This window comes from Crassostrea angulata, chromosome 8 (assembly GCF_025612915.1).
Source record: "Crassostrea angulata isolate pt1a10 chromosome 8, ASM2561291v2, whole genome shotgun sequence".
NCBI classification, from domain to species: domain Eukaryota; kingdom Metazoa; phylum Mollusca; class Bivalvia; order Ostreida; family Ostreidae; genus Magallana; species Magallana angulata.
Genome location: NC_069118.1, coordinates 15,037,147 through 15,058,902, shown reverse-complemented (window position 1 = coordinate 15,058,902; position 21,756 = coordinate 15,037,147). Strand labels below are relative to the sequence as shown.

The following is a 21,756-nucleotide window of genomic DNA, read 5'->3' as shown; positions in this document are numbered from 1 at the left end:
CATGTTATGTACACTGAATTTTGAATGGAAATGATTGCTCTATTAATAAATTTGAAATGATTAATTGTTTAAACTTTCAAAATTGAACTAATGTTTACACCCTGGTCCATAAATTATAAATGAAATCTATTTGAAATTAGTTTTGATGATTAGTAAAGTTTGTTCATGAACTTGAAATGTTTTTTTTTTTTCATTTATTAATGTGAAATTCTAAAACACATTAGGATACATGTAGAATGGATTGAATTGAGAAGATAATCTTCAGTAAGGACACAAATTTAAAATGCTACATATTTTCCCCATTTTCGCAAATTTCGTGTCATGCGAAAAAAAACAGGACAGTGAAAATTAAAGGGCTTGCAAATCACGAATGTTATGGTAAAAAAAATAATGGTCTACCTAGACCCTAATTAAGTAATATTAATAAAAATGTATTATCGGTATCCCATAGCCGCATAAGACAGTAGCAACATATTAGAGGGACAATATAGTATATTTTTAAGGGCTAATAGTAATGAAAAATTAAAACAGATGTGAGATTATTGCCATTCCACAGACCTCTAAATGACCATATATGAATATTAAAAGTCCACACCATCAACTATGTGAGATATTAACAAAGCTTACATATACATGCACATGTACACAGTGACCTTGCATTATATCTTAATTCTATGTTGCGTGGCGATAAAAAATGATAGAGCACTTGCAAATCATGAACATTATGGGAAAAAAGAATGGTCTACTTAAGCCATAAAAAATATATATGAAAATATATGCACGGTCTCCTTAAGCCTTATGAGAGAGTAACAAAATATTAAGGAGACCATTTTTGCTGTATTTTTTTAAGGACAAGATATATTGAAAAATTAAAACACATGTAAAGTTATTTGAATCTTGAAGACCTCTAAATGACTATTTGCAATAAAAAATATGCACATATAAAAATTTTGTATATTGTCTCCCTAAACTACATTTTAGGGTATGGTCTCCTCAATGCCTAAATCAGATTTATATATATATATATATATATATATATATATATATATATATATATAGTCTCTTTCCGATCCTCTCAAATTGTCGTTCAACTGTATTCCACCTGTATATTTAAAGACCACGCGATAGGTTCCGATCGTCATCGAAGCAAAAAGCAATAGTTTTGTATTGCCTAGATGGCCGAATGGTTAGCGCTGCTCGCCACTAAAGGAGAGCTTTCCAGAGGTCGTAGGTTAGATCTTCAATGTAGAAAAATTTCCCGTGTTCAATATAATATAAATTAAAGCGAGGTATTATGGAAATTTGGTAGTTATTTAAAAGGTAGTGCTTATTACAAAAGTCATGTTTATATAAAGCATATTTTTTTAATACCTTTTTGTTAACAAACCATATTTTATTATTCATCGCAGATCCTGCTTGCTTGTCAATCAACAGAGATCGCAAATGCTTTGTTGCTGAGAAAAATTGCCTGGAAAGGTATCATTAATATATGACATAAAGTAAATGGTAAAAACTAACTGTCAAACACTGTTACCTCAATTGAGATGAATGTCTGCATTGATAGCGTTTACTATTTTTCTTTTTCACATTCTTCTCTAAGACTACTAGACCAATTTCAATTAAAGCACGAAGCCTTCAACAGAGAATGAGTATCTCACAAGAAAACAATGAAAGGAACAACAAATGTTTAGATGTTTGTTATCTGTTTTTAAATTAATTTTGTAATGAATCAAATGACGCGTGATATCAAAACGCTGAAGTTGTTTTAATTTAATATTTTAAATAAATGAGTTGTCATCAAAATAGTAATAAAAAAAAATATTTAAAAAAATATGGGACATAGTAAATTTTTCTAATCAATTTTACTACTAAGTTTTAACACAAAATGTTGAAAACTTGTTATTCTATGTGCTGATTTTGGTCCAACTGGGTTCGGAGTTTTTTGGGTGGAAAATACAAACTTTTATAATAAATCAATAAAATTATACATAAACAATTATTTGAAATAATTATAAATAAACACAAACACTGAACTCTATGCACAAAATGATCATGGGTTAGACTGTAAAAGCAGAGGACGAAGAAAAAAGAAGCTTATGGCATTTGCGAAAAAAAAGTCATGCTTTTTTTGTCTGTTAATAAACCGTAATTCTCTATTTGGTTATCGTATATATACTAAACTTTGACCCGTGCGTGCATATTGCATATCGGACATTTACGAAATAGATACAACGACACCTACATAACAAAGCTATAAACCTACAATAATGCTATTAATTTCACTCATCTTAGCTAGCCAAGCGTTGTCGAGCCACTCGGATCAGAAACCCTTGACTTGGGAAAATGATTTTCACTACACTTTCCTTATAATAATCTAACTGTGTCTCGGAAAAGGCCCTCACTACAGATAGAATGCCTCCAATATACCTGTAATGTAACAGAAAATTGAAGTTGCATTGAAAATAACAGTCAAATTTATCATTATGATACTAAACCTTTTTGAGACTGTAAATACCTTTCATTTAAAATTTTAATCCATATAATCGAAGAATTCAACACCTTTTCACCAACGTACACGTATTTTTTTGCTAGACACAATATACGGAACGCATTCTATCGTAAAACCAGGTCTGTAGCATATTTATTATTTGAACGGTAAATCATTCTATCTTCACTCTCCTAAGAAATACAATGTGAATTTTTTGGCATGAAATCAAATATTTTTTTGCCATCACGAAGACAAAAGTAAGTACTAAGTTGATATGAATAGTTGTTATTTTATAATTTTTCTCATAAGAAATCATAAATATATATGAACAGAATAAAAAGAAAATTCCAATTGAAAATGTACACGTATGTGTATTGTTTCTGAGTTTATGCATGGAAATATGGTATTATGGAAACATAAAATAAAGATCCCGTTAGCGTGAATGTATTGCGCTCGCGCAAGATTGTAAAATCCGAAAAATCCAGATGAATTCCGGGATCTTTTGAGATTTTTCGTTGATTATTAATTAGCGAAGCTTAATTGAGAAAAAATAAAAACAAATTAGTAATCTTCAAGTATCAATAATGATAAAAATATATAAAACAGAAGACAGTACTCTTCCGATTTATCGGTATTAAAGCCCCAATTTAAATTTACAAAACATTATTCTGTAATAAGGAATCGCGCGAGTTTGTAAAAATAAAGGACAAAAATGTAAGTCATCTTTAATTTTTCGGAAAGCGTGACTCTTTTAGATCAGAAACGAGTAGCAAAGAATTATACTTATAATGTTTAATTTGTGTGAGAAGCAAGTTAATACACGCATGTATATCCTTAAAGGAAGTGAACATGAAAAAATTAATTGTTGCTTAATAAATTTTTAAAGCCTTTTGAAATTTAAAAATGGGGTCTGTTACCTTTTCTATCAAGAGATTTTATCAATTTAACACTCTCAGTGAAAGGTTTATGGAGGTAATCCATTATTCCCCAGCATGCATCTGTTCTCTGACATAGATAAGCCACATTGCTGCTGGTGTATGGGTTAATGTTGGAACTAGGCCAGTGTTTATGTACAGAGTTGATAAAAGTTACGAAGAAAAAATAAGCCTTGATGTGAAAAAATAATTTGTGTACTGTCATGAGAAGACTTAGTACATTTCCTTTTCAATGAACCTCAGATAACTAAATATGATTTGTGCAAAAAATGAATAGATAAATTAATTTGTGAAATATGAGACCATCACATTCCACATGTTTGTACAGAGATAAAATGCTGCTTGTAGATTCCAATTAACATTAATATAAAAATGTAATTTCATTTTCTTTGTGGGGTTTCTTACCGTTACTTTTTATTTGAATGCCCTGGAAATTTTTCTGATTTGTTTTTATCTTGATGATATGTACGCCGGTTCTGTTTATGCTGTCAGAAGAATAACAGGACTAAGACACTTTTTAAAAGTCAGAACGCTGAGCAATGCACCTTGTGTGCTCATTTATGTAGCACACATAATGTTCAAACTCATAAACAAGAAATTCCCGAGTGCAAGAAAAAAATGGGTCACAATAACACTGATCCACGGACATTCCATTCTAGTTACATGTCACATTAACTGCAGGTGGGAATGCATCATTCTGAGATTCAAAATCTTCCTCCATAAACACTGTTTAAAAATGACAACTCTTTACATCCATTTCAAGTTTCAATTCACATTTTGATGATGGCATTTTATCTCTGTTACTAAACGTGTGTAAAAATGCAATGTGTCCCACTCACGTCAGCATCAGTGCTGCCCTCTCTGAGATGCTTAGAGATAACCCAGCAGGGAGGTAATGATTTTACCAATATGGCAGCGCTCATGGATTGCAAGAATTAGTTATTCTAAGTGGTATATCTTCTTACTGAGGAAAGCTCTGTTTAAACGGTTTTCAGATATCATTATACACATCAAACAGACAAATTTGAGCCCTTGATATTTTTTTCATGTTCACTTCCTTTAACTTAAATCTGTTAAGTTAAAGGCTAATTCATTATTAAAGCTCTATAAGCGGTATTTTAAGAAATATATTAAGAAAGAAACAGTTGTCTTATACAACACATTGAAAAGTATTGAATATATTTGTTTAACAGCTAGTTTTTTTTCATTTCGGTACGGACTGTGAACGCAATAATCTATAATATTCTTATAACCTGACGTCGCAAGCTTTTTCAGTATGTATACAAAAAATCAACAAATAGCTGTGGTGGGCATGCTGATAGTGGACTAACACATTCGAGACAAAAGAAACATGGAGACGTAAGAAATCTTTTTAGTAGAGTAGCCCGCGAATAATGGTAATATTGGTTTTCTGTTTACTTATTTTCTGCTCAGGTTTGATAAGGGTGGTTTATATCTTTATTGATATTGCTGATTAACATGTTTTTATTGTTAAGAAAATTATAAATAATACTTCATTTTATCATCGTCATAAAAACATTTTCGTACTAGTTTTGAAAACAATCATGCCGTCGTGCCTCTCCATTTCTCTCTTTTTTTTCCGCGAGCATGTGCGAATCTACACATACTGAAAACGTTTATAAGTATGCATAAGAAAATATCAATTTCTTCTGACATTTAATTGCCCTAGCACTCGATCAACACAATGAATAATCTGTCGCATATTTCACAATGTATTTATTTTGTACAGCTTAATGATCGAACAAACATATATTATTTGCCAAAAAAGCGAAAGTAGCGTTCAATTAATATAAAATTGAATTTAATAATTAAAAATTAAATTTGAATTGTAAATTAAATATAGCTTTAAAAATTATATGCAAAGCAAACAGGCATGGTAGAGCATACAAAAATAAATAGTGAAACTTTTTTTTTTAAAGTACAAAAAGTACATATTTGGGTGAAAGTAATATACACACAGACCTTACCTGTCAATTGTCAATTGTCAATTGTCAATCAATTGATAGAACAAATGTAATAAGTAGTAGTGTGGGTAATGTTAAGCATTGTAAGAAAAGTGTTTGATAAGTTTCTTGTTCAAAAGAAAGGCAGGTTTTATCGTATTTATATATCCCTAGCCAACCGTTTGCAATCATTTATTTGTATATCCTAGTATATCATAAACGTGTAAATACTGTTTATAATAATTTACACTAGCTAACGTTTTGGTACACATTCATTTTTAAGAAATCTATGATCAAAAGTAATCAAAATAGGCTTTCTTTCAGCAGAAATATAATTGATAGGCTTCAGATGAAAATACCACAGCAATTTTTCAGCATATATATAATTACTAAGCTTCAGATGAGAATTTTTCCTGGATGAAAAATATATATCGTGTTGTTTTTAGTATATGTCAGACCATTATACAAGAACACTATTTTAAAGTTATGGAGTATCCAAATAAAAACGAAAATCAACAAACAAAGTTGTTTGACAGAGTCTAGTAAAGCTCATGTTCTAGTTACGGTCAATTGCCTTAGACTCTACTTGTGTGACATATACATGACATACTGGACATCGACAGATAACTAGGGTAAACACAAAGACACAAAACACAACAGAAAAAAGTAAGAAAACTGTAACTACATGTATTCCTGAAAAACGGGGAAGAATATTTTTGAGAATTTTTTTGAAAAATGTGCTGGCCTAATTGGTAACTTATTGGATAATGACAAGTAAAACTAGAGCTGTTTTTGTCTTCAACAAAAAGGAAGGGCTTTTCGACAGCACTTTAACACGATGTATACAGTAGTAATTGTATAGAATATTTGCATTAAATTCAGAAGAGAAACCTTTAGAACTTTAATGCAAGAAGAAATGTAGGATTCAATTTTTTAAGGAAAAACCGAGAGACTGACCAGTTTTAAGGTTATTACTGTGTCAGATATATTGTATATAGGGTAATTATTACATTTGACAGTACACATGGTCTTGAATTCCACGTTTCGAATTGCTTGCTTGTAAGACATTTTGCATTGCTTTATTTTTGATATATATTAATTTTTTTTGTTTCCTGTAGATATTCTGCAACAACTGATGTATACATAAATGGATCAACAGGAGAAAACGGAATAAATTCAGAAAGCTTAAATGCATGGGTCATTATTTTGGTCATATTACTGCTTGTTATGCTGATACTAGTGGGATTTATGGCTATACTTTTTTACAAAAGACGAAAGATTCAAAAAGGTATTTATTCTGATAATAATTAGTTCTCTTTTCATTGTTAATGTAAGACAAATTTAACTCATTTGCTACATATATATTAATATTTGTTTTCTAAAAATGAGGATGGTGATTATCAAATAACAAAGTCCGTCTGTCTTTTTTATGTTTTGTCTCTCTCATCGTCTGCAGAGGTTAAAAATTCGGGAATCACTTAAAAACTATAGATTTAGTTACCACGAAAATCCATACCCTCTTAAGTTTCTCACAGTGAGGAATTCCGAGGAGTCTATTGGTTTTCTCAATTTTCCGTTTTGTTTCACCATATGGTCTCTTGAACACAACAGTACGTATTCATTCTGTGAAACATTAAAACAGGAATGCTGTTTCCTTTTTTAATGTAATGTTTTCAATGTTCCAGTTGTCACACTTTAAGAAACCATATGATTCTAGGAGCAGTACACTTTTCTAGAAGTGCTAGTAAAATCTGGAAGTTTTAATTGGGTTTTTCACTTTATCAACTAGGCACAATTGTCACTGTGTAGTTTTCAAATTGTTATTTAATTAAATTTATTCTACTTTTATTCAAAATAAAAATGAAAACAAACTTGTTATCATATGACATTTAACATTTGAATTTAATGCTTAAATAAGATATTCATGGCTACATCTCTCACCTGAGGAACAATAGGCTTTATAAGATAAGTTTATGGAGTCATATACAACATGTCTGGATAATGTTTAAGAAATAAAGTACAAATTTTCTTGAATGTTGCAGAATAACCGCCGAGGTGAAAAATGTAGATTTGAAATATTAAAAGCCGAGGCTTTTATATTTCAAACAACATTTCGAGACCGAGGAGGTTATCCTGCAACATTTACGATAACAAGAACTTTATTTTTATTCTTCTAACAACCAAGTACAGATCGTTTCTCCTACAGAGAGACGATCTGGGTCATTTTTTCCGTATAATACGAACGGTTTTGTTAGTAATTTTTACATGTGTATCAATCAAAGGAATCAGATGCATACTACAGACTTTTTCTTTTTAATTTTAATAATCTTTACTTATTTATAAAATATCTTTAAATCCTATTCATAATATTTTGAGGGCAATTAAGTGCGATTGTTACTACTACACGTTATGTATTTAATGTAAAAACACATAGTGAAAATATGCTAGGGAGGTCCTAGAAACAGCAGCATTGATTTCTTAAAATTAACATTTGAGGCAATATGTACCAGTTTGACTGGAACTAACTCTTGAAACGGACATAGTTTTAAAACTACTTGCGGTTTGAAGTTATACTTTCATGATCAGTGCAAACAAATAGGTATTTCTGATCTGAAAATTTACTGGTGACGTGCCTGGTATATTTAAGAAATAAAGTACGAGTTTTCGTGAATATTGCAGAATAACCTCCGATCGAGGTCGAGACATGTTGTTTTGAAATATAAAAGCCGAAGCGTTAGCCGAGGCTTTTATATTTCAAACAACATTTCGAGACTGAGGAGGTTATCCTGCAGAATTAACTTTAAGAAGAACATTATTTTATTCTACTAACAGCCCAGGATTTCTACGATCTAGGAATATTGACTTATATTTGATATCACACATCATTAAGCAGCATTCAAACACTCGGTCCTCAAAAGATCCTTCAGAATTAAATTGCGAAAAATACCGGTATGTGTTGATTACTTCGGACATGTCACGCTATCTCGGTGCCTTTAGCCTATATGCCGTGACGTCACGAACTGTAATGAAGCTAGGCGCTCTTCAAATGACAATTAAGACAACTTCAATTTAATTTATTTACAAAAGAACAATTGAAATATGTTTTCAATATCCCTTTCTCATCAACACTTGCTCACACACATACTTATTCACTTTTCTGTAATTAATAACCCTACTTAAACAAAATTAAAAAAAAATATTGATATGAAAAAAAACCCCACCTTTTGGTGGACAGACGTATTACCGGTTTTTAATGAGTTGTCTTTTCTGGTTTTCGAGTTGTCAAACGTACATTTGATTAATTGTCCATTAAATCAATATAAAAGGTATTAAAGGAAATCAAAATAATAGATTTTTCTTTCTAATTAACTATCATACAATTTTGGCCTAGAAATAGCAATCAATGTTTAGAACCTAACAAGGACTGTATTTTTATTTTAACAAGGACTTTAGTTATATATATATATATATATATATATATATATATATATATATATATATATATATATATATATATATATATATATATATATATATATATATACAGTGTATATATATTAAAGTAAAACATTAGTCATTAGTACAATCTAAAAAATATTTCCTCTTAAAACTGTTTATTTTCAATAAAAAAAAAAATATCTGAAGTGCTGTTTAGTTACTATGATGATACTTTTAAACTAATCATTTTCCCATATAAAATTCTTAAAGGTTGAAAATTTTGACAATATTTTTATCTTTTTTTGTATAGATGAAACTGCAATGACTTGCAATTGAAATAACCATAGTTTTATTTATTATTTTGCATCTGTTATCTTGATAGCAACCGTTTAAGGTTGTCTTGCATCTTCATTAATTAACCCATATAAAATTATAAAATATGAAAAAAAATCGGTCACTGCATGGCAACCGAATTTTGATATGTACAGAGAATTGATCTTAATACATAAACACTTCCAGTTATGTCTTATTAATTTATCAATCGTTCTAGACAACGAACGTTGTTTATATAAGGGAGAACTAGAAAACATACTGGTAGATAAAAAAGAACAAATGAAGAAGATACCTGAAGATGAAAAGAATCTTATTAAAGACACTCATTTAAACGAGTATGACATGGAAAAAGAGATTGTAATACACAAAATACCACAAAATGAAAAGGAACTTATGGAAGATGCTATAGTAAGGGAAATATCTATAGAAGAAAAGAAAATAATAGAAAAGATAGAAATTGAAGATGACACTAAAGCAAACGAGTTTTGCGTAGATGAGAAAAAAATAATGAAAACAATAACAAAAAATGAAAATAAACTTATAGAAGAAACCTCAGCAAAACAGATTCAGGTGGAGGAAAAAATGTTTAAAGAAGGGATACCAGAGGATCAAACAATACTCATGAAAGAGACTACAGCAGATAATGAAAGGGGAATAAAAGAAGAATTACTATTAAATGAAATGCCAATAGAAGAAAAGAAACAAGAATATATATTAATGAAAGAGGTACATACGGATAATGCAAAAGTAGTTGAAGAAATAAAAGTAGATGAACAGAAACTTAGAGAATTTCTCAGCAATGGAGAGCTGACTATTTGTCATGTAAGATGCATCATAGTTGGATGCAAAGGCGCAGGCAAAACAACTCTTCTTAGAAGACTGGAAAATGTAACCTTTGAAGAACTTATGGACATTACATCAACGGAAATGGTTGACGTCCAGGCTAATAGTTTTGAAGTGTTGGAAGACGAAGAAACAATTCAAAGTAAATTATTGCTCTTTTGATTGATGTAGTTTTAAAGCATTTTAAACGGTTTTTAGTGCTTTATATGCTCAGTGAAAAAAAACAAACAAAACACACACACACACACACACACACACACACACACACACACACACACACACACACATATATATATATATATATATATATATATATATTTGTGTATTCGCATGCATGCACACGCATTTTTATTACATTTCAGATATTATTAGCATTTGTTTTTATGATAATAATATGATGTGGTTTTTACTATCTTGTAGGTGTCAATAAAAATAGCGGATTGCCAACAGTTATCTTTTCTGCAAATGAGATTGTAAATAAAAACAAAAAGACACAACAAGAGCCGTCAAACTCCAAAACAAATCTTAATACAGATGAATGCGTCCATTTGAAAGATGATTTTGACGACAGTGACCAAAGTGAAGATGTTTATAGTGAAGAAAGTGACAATTACTACAAGAACTATGAAGCAGAGCAAGACAAATTAGATTTTAACGAATTTACAGAAGAATATGAAAAAAGTGAAGAAACGGATGGAGAGAGTGAAAGCGGTAATAATACTATTTTTTTTCATTACAATTTTCGACAATAATAATGAATGGTAAAAACTAATTGTTTTACTTGTACTTTTTATGCTTGCATGAAATTGAGGCTAAAGTGAGCTTTTTTGGATATATTTACATTTTCCAGTGTCTTTCCCTGTGATAACACTACGTATCGATTTTGTACTATATAACCAATAATACAAATGACGCCAAATTGAGGCGCAAGCGGGGTTTGCTTATTCATATTTAAATATTTAATCGTACGATGACTTAAAATTATATAAATGTAAGTAATAAGGAATCATTATTTGAATATTATGAGGTGATAATTTCGGTCGCTGCGTGATCAAATGTATCATAAAGCCCTTCGGGCTTTATTGGATTTGATCACGCCCCGACCAAAATTATCACCTCATAATACTCAAAGAATGATTCCTTATTCCTTATTAATTGTTTTCTGTCAGTCTGTATTTTTTTCCCAAACATTCAACTTCCTTCAAGAATCGTATTATCAATGTTACCCAATGACTCTGTGCAAATCATCTAAAATCGTCTAAAGGGCATTTAGATTCTTGATAAAAAGGTGCACATCTTTAATAATAGGTAGGAAATAGAAATTAGATAGGAGACTGAGTAGAATAACAGGAAGGTTTTAAAGTATTTTTAAGTATATATCGATATAGTATATAAAGATATATAAATATAATTGTAAAACGTGTGCGCTTGCATATTTCTTAAACATAAAATTGTAATTAAAATATGTAAAAACAATGAAACTGAAATAAAAGAGCTTACATTCTACTCGAAGAGCATACGTTTCGGAGGACAACCCTTTACAGAATTGCAAATTTGAAAATAACATCCAGTTTAGATGAATTCACAAAATACTCAAAGTTTTTTTCATGACAAGGTCCAAATCTTTCGTTTGAAATATTCATCGAAGTCATACATCTATCTTTCGCTTAAAATATTCATTCAAGTCGTACATTTAGTTATGTGTCCTATATACAAAAATGAGTTTCCTCACTGTAAACTGTGATATAAAGTGAAATAAAGAAGGTCTTTAGTATACAGACGATAATTAAACACAAAATGATTGTAACAGTACTTGGAAATATGATTAAAATTCATTTATGATTATTGAAAACCGAAAGAGTTTGGGTAGCGACATGATCTTTTCACTAGAATTACTACAATTCCTCAGTCTCCCTCCCTAACAGTCTCAGGGTCTGAACTCCACTCAACTTGAACTTTATTGCATGTATTTATAAATGTATCAAGAAAAATATATGAAGAAATTTTAAATGACATGAAATGACAATCAATTATTTCAATACTTTTTTTTTTATCAGAAATGCTTGAAAGCACCAAAACAAAGCACAAAGATAGGCTTACGAGAAAGAAACTTAAATTTCTAGATCAAGATAAAGATAGCAACAGTGATTCAAGTGAAGAAACTAGTGCGAAAACGTTTTTGTTTGCTAAGTCTGAAAATAGAGAAAAGATAGTCAGAGAAGAGAAAGAAGATGAAAAAAGTAGCAAAGCACGACATGCCTTTCCTTGGAAGACGTCATCTAACGATGAAAAGAACTGTTCTCTGCAAAACTTCTCAGAAACAAAACATTCAGGAAGTAACAAATGCAACAAAACTAACGTTGATCATGATGATGATGAAGATGATGATGAGGGTTTTGCAATATCCAAAATAATAGATGATGTCAAAAAGCTGTCAAATGAAAACATTTTACGTCCACGGATTACATTTTTAGACTTTGCTGGAGAGAGTTTATATTACGCGTTTCACCAGATTTATTTAAGTTCAAAAACATGTTATATCTTTGTTGTTGATATGACAAAAAGTCCTGAAGAAAAGGTACATGAGCCTGATGAGGATGAAAGAAATTGTAGTAGATTCAAATCCTGGAAATATCAAGGTAATGAGCATGCGCTAATTTAAGTTGCTTAATAGAATAACATGTACAGGTATGGTAAGTCAAAGCAGGCTCTATTTCATCATCAAAATCACGGTTTTTTCTAAAATGCCCTTTGGAATGTAAAACACTACTATGCATTAACTATAAATGTTATCCACCGCTTAACTTTGTGCAGCGGAATCGAGTTGTACATTGATGTCGCCGAGTTTAAGAAGTCAACAATTTACTTTTAAAAATATCATTTTGTGTTAAAGTATCCCCTAATCTATATGCCAATCAATTTTACATGGATCAACATTTGGTCTACCCGTTGAAACGTCTAAGTAGGGTATTTTTTGTCTGTGACCCTCTCAGTTCGTATATGTATTTAAGGTAATTCATCCAGAACTATCAAAGTTAATAATTGATAGATTATAAGTTTGATCACTAGAATCGTAGTACAATTTTAATAGTTTTATCAAATTATAAAGATCCGCTTTCCGAACTTTTAAAGATTAATAGTTATAAATTTATCACTTCTCAAAATCAACATTTAAGCAACTATGTCTATGGGAAAAGTTCATCGTTAAAAAGTTGCATGTTTTCCATTTCTTAAAATAAAAGAAAGAAAAAGTAAAAACATCGTAGATATTTTAAGGAAATGATCTTTTCTCTATTTAATAAAGGGCAGACAATTGTTGCATTTAATGAAGTTTAAATGATAAGTTATGCATAGACTTCCTTAATGGTTAAAATCAATATGTTCAATAATAAAAGTTTTGCCTCTAACGAAACAAATGTCAGCCTTGAAAATATTCGGTACAAAGTTACAATTTACAATTTTTTCTACCTTCAAAAACATATGCCAGTGAATAAAAATTCATATATTATTCTGAGTATTATCTAACCAACATCTATACCTTAGGTATCATACTTGATTAGTCAAATTCTTTTTTTTAATTGCATTTTAATGATTTTTCTCCAAAACAATTGATCTTTTCATTCAGATTGTTTTAGACGTATTAAATTAGATTTTGCATAAATGTAAAAAATGATAACTTAATGTTAAAGCATTGCTCTTTTAAACAATGTAGTTTGATTTGGGTGAAAACTTAAGAATAGTCGGTAAAAACGTCATAATTTCTTGTTAAATCTGTGGAAAAGTAAGAATTGTCTCAGTATACCCACTTATATAAAACTGAATTCTTATTTATGATTTTAGATTACTACAAGTTCTGGCTTAATTCAATCCACAGCTATTGTGCCAGGAAAACGCCAGTAATATTAGTAGGTACCCACGCCGACAAACTATCAAGAAAAGTAAGTTTCTGGTAGTTGATTTTATTCCATTAGATTATATTGTTTACCAAACATAATATAACGATAGCTGCTAGCTTGTGAAAAATACAGTTTAAACACTTACTTAAGCTTCTAGTGTTACAACGGGAATATATTTTTAAAAATGTCTTAAAGTTATTATCCATACGTCACAAACCAATGTCTGACGTAATTCACACGTTATTACGTATTGTCCGTGCGCGATCTTATTGAAACCTAATTTTTAAACAAGGAAATTAACCCGACCTAGAAATTAATTCAAATCAAATCAATTTAAAATCCTGACAAATGCAATCAATTAGGCCTATTAATCGGCGGAATGAAAACATGACTGTAATATGTCGATTGCGTATTCGTTTTAAGATACAGACCGCTTACTTTTATTCTACAGAAACATCAACGCATTGTAAGGTTGAATTTAATCTGAACCTTTGAACATTAATACCTGAAAGTCCATTAACATCCAAAATGAAATCCTGACAGAGATCTATTCCAGTACATAAGGGAGACAAGTAATAGCTTTCCAAAAAGCTTGCCTGACTAAACAAAATTATTCAATGGAAGCATGCATGGATTAAATAGGCTATCTTATCAGTAATGAATTTTAATTTTCGCTGCTGATCATAAATTTATAAAAGGAACGTGCAAATTTAAGACTCAATTTCAGTCTTTTCTTCGATCTAGAACATGTACATAAATATACTAGTATCACTTGACATTCAATTATTTTATTCATTCAACTTTTTAAAGGAATGTACACTTATCTTATAAGTGCATGTAAACTTGAAAGCTGGAGATTAAATAGTCATTTTAAAAAAAATTGTACTTGTTATAGTAAGATGCAAAATCAACTGAACGGCGTTTTTCAAAATTTCCAACCATATAAGATATGAAAGGGTTTACAAACACGTTTTGTTTTTGAATATATGTGGGGCAGCTTCATCAAACCATCTTGACAAGCAGTTAAAAAGGGGGAATTCTCAAATTCATGAAAAAAAAAACCTAACTGTAACCCATTTTCTTATTTGCTGTGTCATTTATTACACGCTCCTACAAAAGTGGAGGGGGCAAATCCATGATATTTAAATTTATTTAATAAAGTTAAGAAAAGTGCATGCTGCCAAAAAAAGTGGGGAGAGGGAAACAGTTCCCCCCCTCTCACCCAACCCCCAATGCTTCGTGCCTGTGATGTTTACAGAGCACGGTGTGCTCTGTGGTATTCGCATGACCCCAACGGACTCGTCCACTATTCGGCGCGCAAAAACTCTGAATGAGACATTATGGCGCGAAGTCCTGCTTTACCATTCACGCAACGGCTGAGATCTTGATCAAATTGTTTGAATGAACTGATCCATTGGCAGGGATTCAGAGATTCAGATGAATTTTTTGACATTTGTTTTTTAACAGCTACATACATGTATATTATACTTTGGATCGGATGTCTTGGAAGAAATCTATCGATTTAACAAATACAACTAGTAGTTGTTAAATGTTAGATTTTCATTTGTCAGAATTACACTATTGAGTTGACTCCATATTGACCCTGTATAAACAATTTCATATTAATTTGTGTATTGCATGTAAGTAAGTGTAGAGACTTATCATTTTATATGAGTTATAATAGGAAGGAAGGAATATTTCTTTCTTAATGTATTATAATGCATCAAATACAATGTAGGCCATGACCCTATGGGATTGTTCTGACCCCATGAAACAGGAAAATACAAAATATCTTCTAATGTTATTATGATGCATCAAATGGTGTAAAGTACATGACCCCCAGGTGTTGTCTTTAACCCCCCCCTCCTCCCTTATGATATAGGAAATGATGATACACTGTATATTTTGATAACTCTTGAGATCCTCATCGCTTAACCATATAATTATACCCGCACTTTCTAAAGAAAGTTCGGGTATATTGTTGTTACCCTGTTCCGTCTGTCCGTCCGTCCGTCCGTCTGTCACGTTTTACTTTCTCAAACTGCTCTTACATCTTATAAACCAGCAAACTGAACTCTTGGAGTTTGATTTGGGGTATCATGTTGTTTTGAAAAAAGGTTTCAAAAATTCTCTGTTAGTCCTGGGGGTCAAATAATTGGTGAAAAATGACGTTTTTTCACAAAAAACCTTCTTCCTCGAACTCCTCCTACATTTTCAACAGTAGACAAATCATCTTTTGGAATATGTTTTAGGGTATCCTATAGATGCGCAATAAGGTTTCGGAATTTTCAATTTTGTCCTGGGGGTCATTTAATGGCTGAAAAATGGCGGGTTTTTTTTTTTTTTTTACAAAAAAACTGGTTTCAAAAACGTCATTTTTTTTTGGCAGTAGCCAAATGATCTTCTAGAATATGATTGGGGGTGTCATATTGAAGCATGGATCAGTGGGCAACAAAAAATGACGTTTTTTGGCCAAAAAATATGGTTCCCAGAACTCCTCTTACAACTTTTGGAGTAGCTACGTCATCTCTTGGGATATAATTGGGGCTGTCCTATAGATGTGCAGTAAGGTTTTAAAAATTTAAATTTCATCCAGGGAGTCAAATAGTAGCAAAAAATTGACGTTTATCACAAAAAAAAAATTGATTCAAGAGCTCCTCTTATGATTTAATGGATAGACAATCATATCTTGGGATATGATAGGGACTGTTCTATAGATGTGCAGTAAGGTTTTAAAAATTTAAATTTTATCCAGGGAGTCAACAAGTAGCAAAAAATTGACGTTTATCACTTCAAAAAAACATAGATCCTAGAACTCCTTTTATGATTTAGTGGATAGACACATCATATCTTGGGATATGATAGGAACTGTTTAATAGATGTGCATTACGGTTTTGAAAAATCAAATTTAACCCTGAGGCCCATTACCTACCAGTATATACCTTTTGATGCCCTTTAAGGATCAAGAATATATATGGTTAAGGGGTGGGGATCTCAACCGTTTTCGAGATATTCATGCACTTCCTGTTCAAGGGGAGTCATGACCATCCCCGGGGCCCATGACCTACATGCCGTTTGATGCCCCTTGACACAAGGAACAAGAATATATATGGTTTAAGGGTGGGGATCTCAAATGTTTGGAAGATATTAAGGGACCTGCTGTTTGAGGGGGGTCAGGACCACCCACAGGGCCCATGATCTACATAACATTTGATGCCCCTTGACATCAGAAACATGAATATATATGGTTTAGGGGTCATGATTATAACAGTTTCTGAGATATATGGTAATTTCAAATTCCTGGGGGGTGGGGATGACCCCAGGGGTCAGATCTAATAAACCTTATATATTGCCAGTAACAGCCAATATATGATTATGAAAACCCTATATTATTATCTTTGTCCGTTTTCAAGTTACCATTTACAATAAAGTCTACGATTTTTCCTACAAGGTTCAATGTTAGACCCCACACCCTTTTGACACCCCCCTCCCCCGAAAAGTGGTTGTCTAACCCAAAATGAGAAAAATCAAACCAGGGTGCACAACTAGATATGCAGGCTTATCATATTCTAGAGTTTTGTACAATTCTGTTCAGCCATCTCTGAGAAACAAGTTCAGAGCAGGAAAGAAGAAAAAGAAGATGAAGAATAATAATAATACATGTATTAAGAACCGTACAAAAACAATAAGTCTCCAAATTTCATTCGGGAGACTTAATAATAAAGATTAAATAGAGATAGGATCATCAAACATCAATAATTAAAGATAATTGACAATTTCTGATTCTAAGGGGGTCAGGATGACCCCTTAAGGTCATGACTTACATGCCATAATGATCTGATGCGCCTAAGGAGGAATAATATCTTTGGATTAAAGTGGGGATCTCAATGGTTTTTATGATATTTAATAATTTCAGGAAGAGCACTTAGGATCATGACCTATACATACAATCTTAAATGCCTTGAACAAAGAAACAATAATATAATATGTACATGATATATGATTCAATTTAAGAACCCAGATATAGATCAATCATCTGTTTTGTAATACTTCCTATGTATTTATACATGTACATGTATTAGTTTGTGTTTTGTTCTATACTATTCATGTTCATGACTGTAGTATGGCTTAGTCTTATTTTAAATTACATTAAAAAATTGTCAAATATATGACTTTGAACCCCCACTCCCAAACAAACTCAAATATAAACTGTTCTCTCCCCCCCACCCCCCCCCCCCACCCCTTGTCGAATGATCTATTAAAATCAAAATATAATTTGGGTGTCTAAAAACTTTTATAAACTGGTAAAAAATGTTATTCTTAAAAAAAATTAAATTACACCTTGCAAAATTGACAAATGATCTATTGAGATATGATCAGAGGTCATATTTCTACCTTGGGATCAATAAGTAGTATTCATTGACAAGTTAAAATTAATAACAATAAATGATTCAACTTATAAATGTTTATACTCCAAACATACACCCCCCCCCCAATCTAACCTGGTTATAAAGATTCAGTCTTCTTAATACATTCTTACATTTGTACAGTAGCAAATTTGAAATAATTTCTTGATTGCTTTTTCTCTCGTGATTCACATTAACATTTTGGAAATTGCTTAATTCAATTTTTAAGATTTATAAACAAAATGTTATATGCATCACTTCCATGTGTATTCGCCTATTTGGGGCAATTGTAAAGTCTCCTAAACAAAGCAGTGACATCATTAGGCTAGGAATTACCCACATGGATCAAACACTACTGTATAACATATGAACAAGATAAAATACATTATTATTTCTAGTTCTAAAATGTCAGGGTGTCTCCAAGGGGGCATAATCTATATACAATTTTACGTGCAATGACACAAAGAGCAAAAATAAATTATATGGTTTAGGGATGAGGATCTCAGATCTCAGAAGTTAACAAAATATACAGTGTATCATATCATTTCCTATTTCATAAAGGCAGGGGGGGGGTTAAAGACAACACCTGGGGGTCATTAACGTACTTTACACCATTTGATGCATCATTATGACATTAGAAGATATTTTGTATTTTTCTGTTTCGTGGGGTCAGAACAGTCCCATATAAGGTCATGACCTACATTGTATTTGATGCATTATAATACAATAAGAAAGAAATACTCCTTCCTTCCTATTATAACTCATATAAAAATGATAAGTGTCTACACCTACTTACATGTAATACACAAATTTAATAAGAAATTGTTTGCACAGGGTCAATATGGGGTCAACTCAATAGTGCATGCAGTCTGACAAATGAAAAAAATTACTTTTGCAACTAAAATGACAGAAACTTTACAAATGCGATAGGATAGGTAATGATGATAAGCTTATTTAAATATTTTTAAAAAGATGATGATACAGTATGCTGTCAAAGGGAAATCACATTAAGAAAGTGAAAGTAGAACTTATATATGTATGCTGGCATCTCATTATATTCTGCTACTGCTACTACATGTATTATGCTTACCTAAATTGGTCAACATCATAATGATAATCCAATTAAAACACAATTATGAATTCCTTTTCTGCATACGGAAAACGCAGACATTGTATGTATGGGTGTTGCTAAAACGCGGAACGGAAAGCGGAACGGAATGGAAAATATCATCACGTTTGTCGCTTAAAAAGGGTATAGATTGACAGAAACGATTTACTTTGTATCTTTTATTTATATCTAATGAATGATTATCAACATGTTGTTATCTTATTAATATTCATATGAATGTCTATCAATTATACATGTAGCATTGTATTCATTCGATTTTAGTTGAGTACGAAACGGAAAAATCAAATGTATACGAATTGTGAAACATTAACATGATTAAATGAGCAAATTATCTATAACTTTTTACATATTTTTCTTATATGGTATGGCTGGCATATCAGCGTAATGTACGCATTTAGTGAAAGCGTTTTATGCGTGTTTTGAGTATTTTTATATTTCAAATATGATGTACATGTATATACTTACATCAAAATTGAATTTTCGGTGTTCTAGACGATCTTTTGTCATACAGATGATACAGTATCATTGAGATGGAAGAAAAAAAACCGTAGGACTGACATCATTAAAAATTAAAATACAGTAAACATTAAAATACCCGGTAATTTGTGAAAGTAGTAATTTGTGAAACTAGTATTTTTAGCAATACAATTTTGCTTACGTTTGCATTACTAAGTAGTTGTTTATTCCAGCAGCTATATACATATGATCCGAATAGAGAGCTCTAGACGTTGCCTGGTTTGATTTTCCGATTATATATTGGGACTATAGTCTGTCGATCTCAAAATATTCATGCAGCACATTTGGACAATTTATAATGGAAAATGTTGACATCTTTGCTCCATTTGGAAGTCACTCAGAAGACCTTGCACAATTTTTCAACACTATCATCCGGGTCTGTTGAAATGCAAAACCCCGTAGACTTCTTTATTTTTAGCAGTGCATTTATACCAGCTGATGAGCTAGAGAGGACGTTTTAAAGAAAGAATAATGAGAATGTTTAATGCTTCTAAAAGAGAATCGCTTGAACCCTGAGGTATTAATAAATATACATCAAAAAGTGAGGATATTTTGGGACAGAATATAGTGGTCAATGCATGTGCTGTTAATTTTGCGGAAATAAATATTCTTGAATAAATAATCTAATATTGCTAATCTTTGAAAAAAAATTAAAAAGGTACATAAAGTATATCGTTTTAGCATGATTAACAAATCTATGAGGTAAATAACATTAGATAAGATTTTCCGTATTCCCTTCCGTTCCGCTTTCCATTCCGTTTTCCGTTCCGTGTTTTAGCAACACCCATGTATGTATACACGTGAACCCATCTAATCGAAGAGCTGGGTAAAACTAGTACCCACTAATGAGACATGCAGACCTGTGTTGTGTACGTAACTTCAGACAAAGATCATTCATTTGTAACATGCATGTATTTTGATGACCTATTCTTCAAATCCACTTGCACTATTCTATTAGGTAAATAACAGCTTTAAGGTGGTGCAGGACACCTGCATATTGTGATGTACATGTATACTTTCTATTCAGATATACAATAAAGTATATTAAATATCAATTAAATATTTACACCCCCCCCCCAAATAATGTTACCTAACATTGAAGCGCAATGGGTTAGAGCGTTTACATGTCTGTAAGAGCACTGGGGCCCAAGGTGTATTTTGGGTAATTTTACAATTGATATAAATGAAATTTCATGGTGCGGGGGGGGGGGGGGGGTCTAGACCCCTCACTCCCACCCCTTCTCTAAATCTGTGCACACGATGATGTTCATGTAGGCACACAGAAGCAAATCTAAAACCGGCAACCGCCACAGGGAGGGGGTATAATTTAATTTTTAATTTTGTTTGTAATAATTATATAGACCATTATACTTTCTATGACATAAAATGTTAAGATTATTGATTAACTGAAAATTCACTGCAAACAGTTCTACCCCAAATTGCACATAAATTGCTGCTCATGTCACGATGTGTATTATCATATGGGAAGGGATCTCATCCTTCAGTTATGAAAATTATGAAGAAATGGGTGGATAAGGCGTGTAAAATGCCCATACGCGGTCGGACAGGCAACTGAAAAATTAAAGTATCAATAAATCTGATGGGTTTTTTTTAAAATCATTGAAAACAATATATATTTAACGAATTATTGATTTTTAACCTATAGGTATGTTCAATACTTGGAATATGTTGACTCAAACAGGCGTGTACGTATCAAAACCTGCAAATACTGTCATTTTTTAGAACTTCAGGGCATTTTCTTTTATAGAGTGGGTCTTTGCTCCATATTTTTCTCATAGTCTAATTAA

The 21,756-nt window shown here is 31.5% G+C and overlaps 1 protein-coding gene across 2 annotated transcripts in view; it reads left to right on the top strand.

Annotated features, from left to right (window-relative positions):
• Positions 1-21,756, top strand: part of LOC128161729 (uncharacterized) — a 75,817-nt gene that overhangs the window by 27,715 nt on the left and 26,346 nt on the right. The window contains exons 5-10 of one of the 2 annotated variants that reach the window (XM_052825103.1): positions 1,410-1,476; positions 6,506-6,675; positions 9,376-10,143; positions 10,422-10,712; positions 12,059-12,640; positions 13,842-13,939. In XM_052825103.1, the coding sequence (XP_052681063.1) occupies positions 1,410-1,476; positions 6,506-6,675; positions 9,376-10,143; positions 10,422-10,712; positions 12,059-12,640; positions 13,842-13,939 (1,976 nt within the window). Of the gene's footprint in view, positions 1-1,409; positions 1,477-3,663; positions 4,783-6,505; positions 6,676-9,375; positions 10,144-10,421; positions 10,713-12,058; positions 12,641-13,841; positions 13,940-21,756 lie in introns of those variants that run through there. The other variant, XM_052825104.1, reaches the window with a different exon arrangement.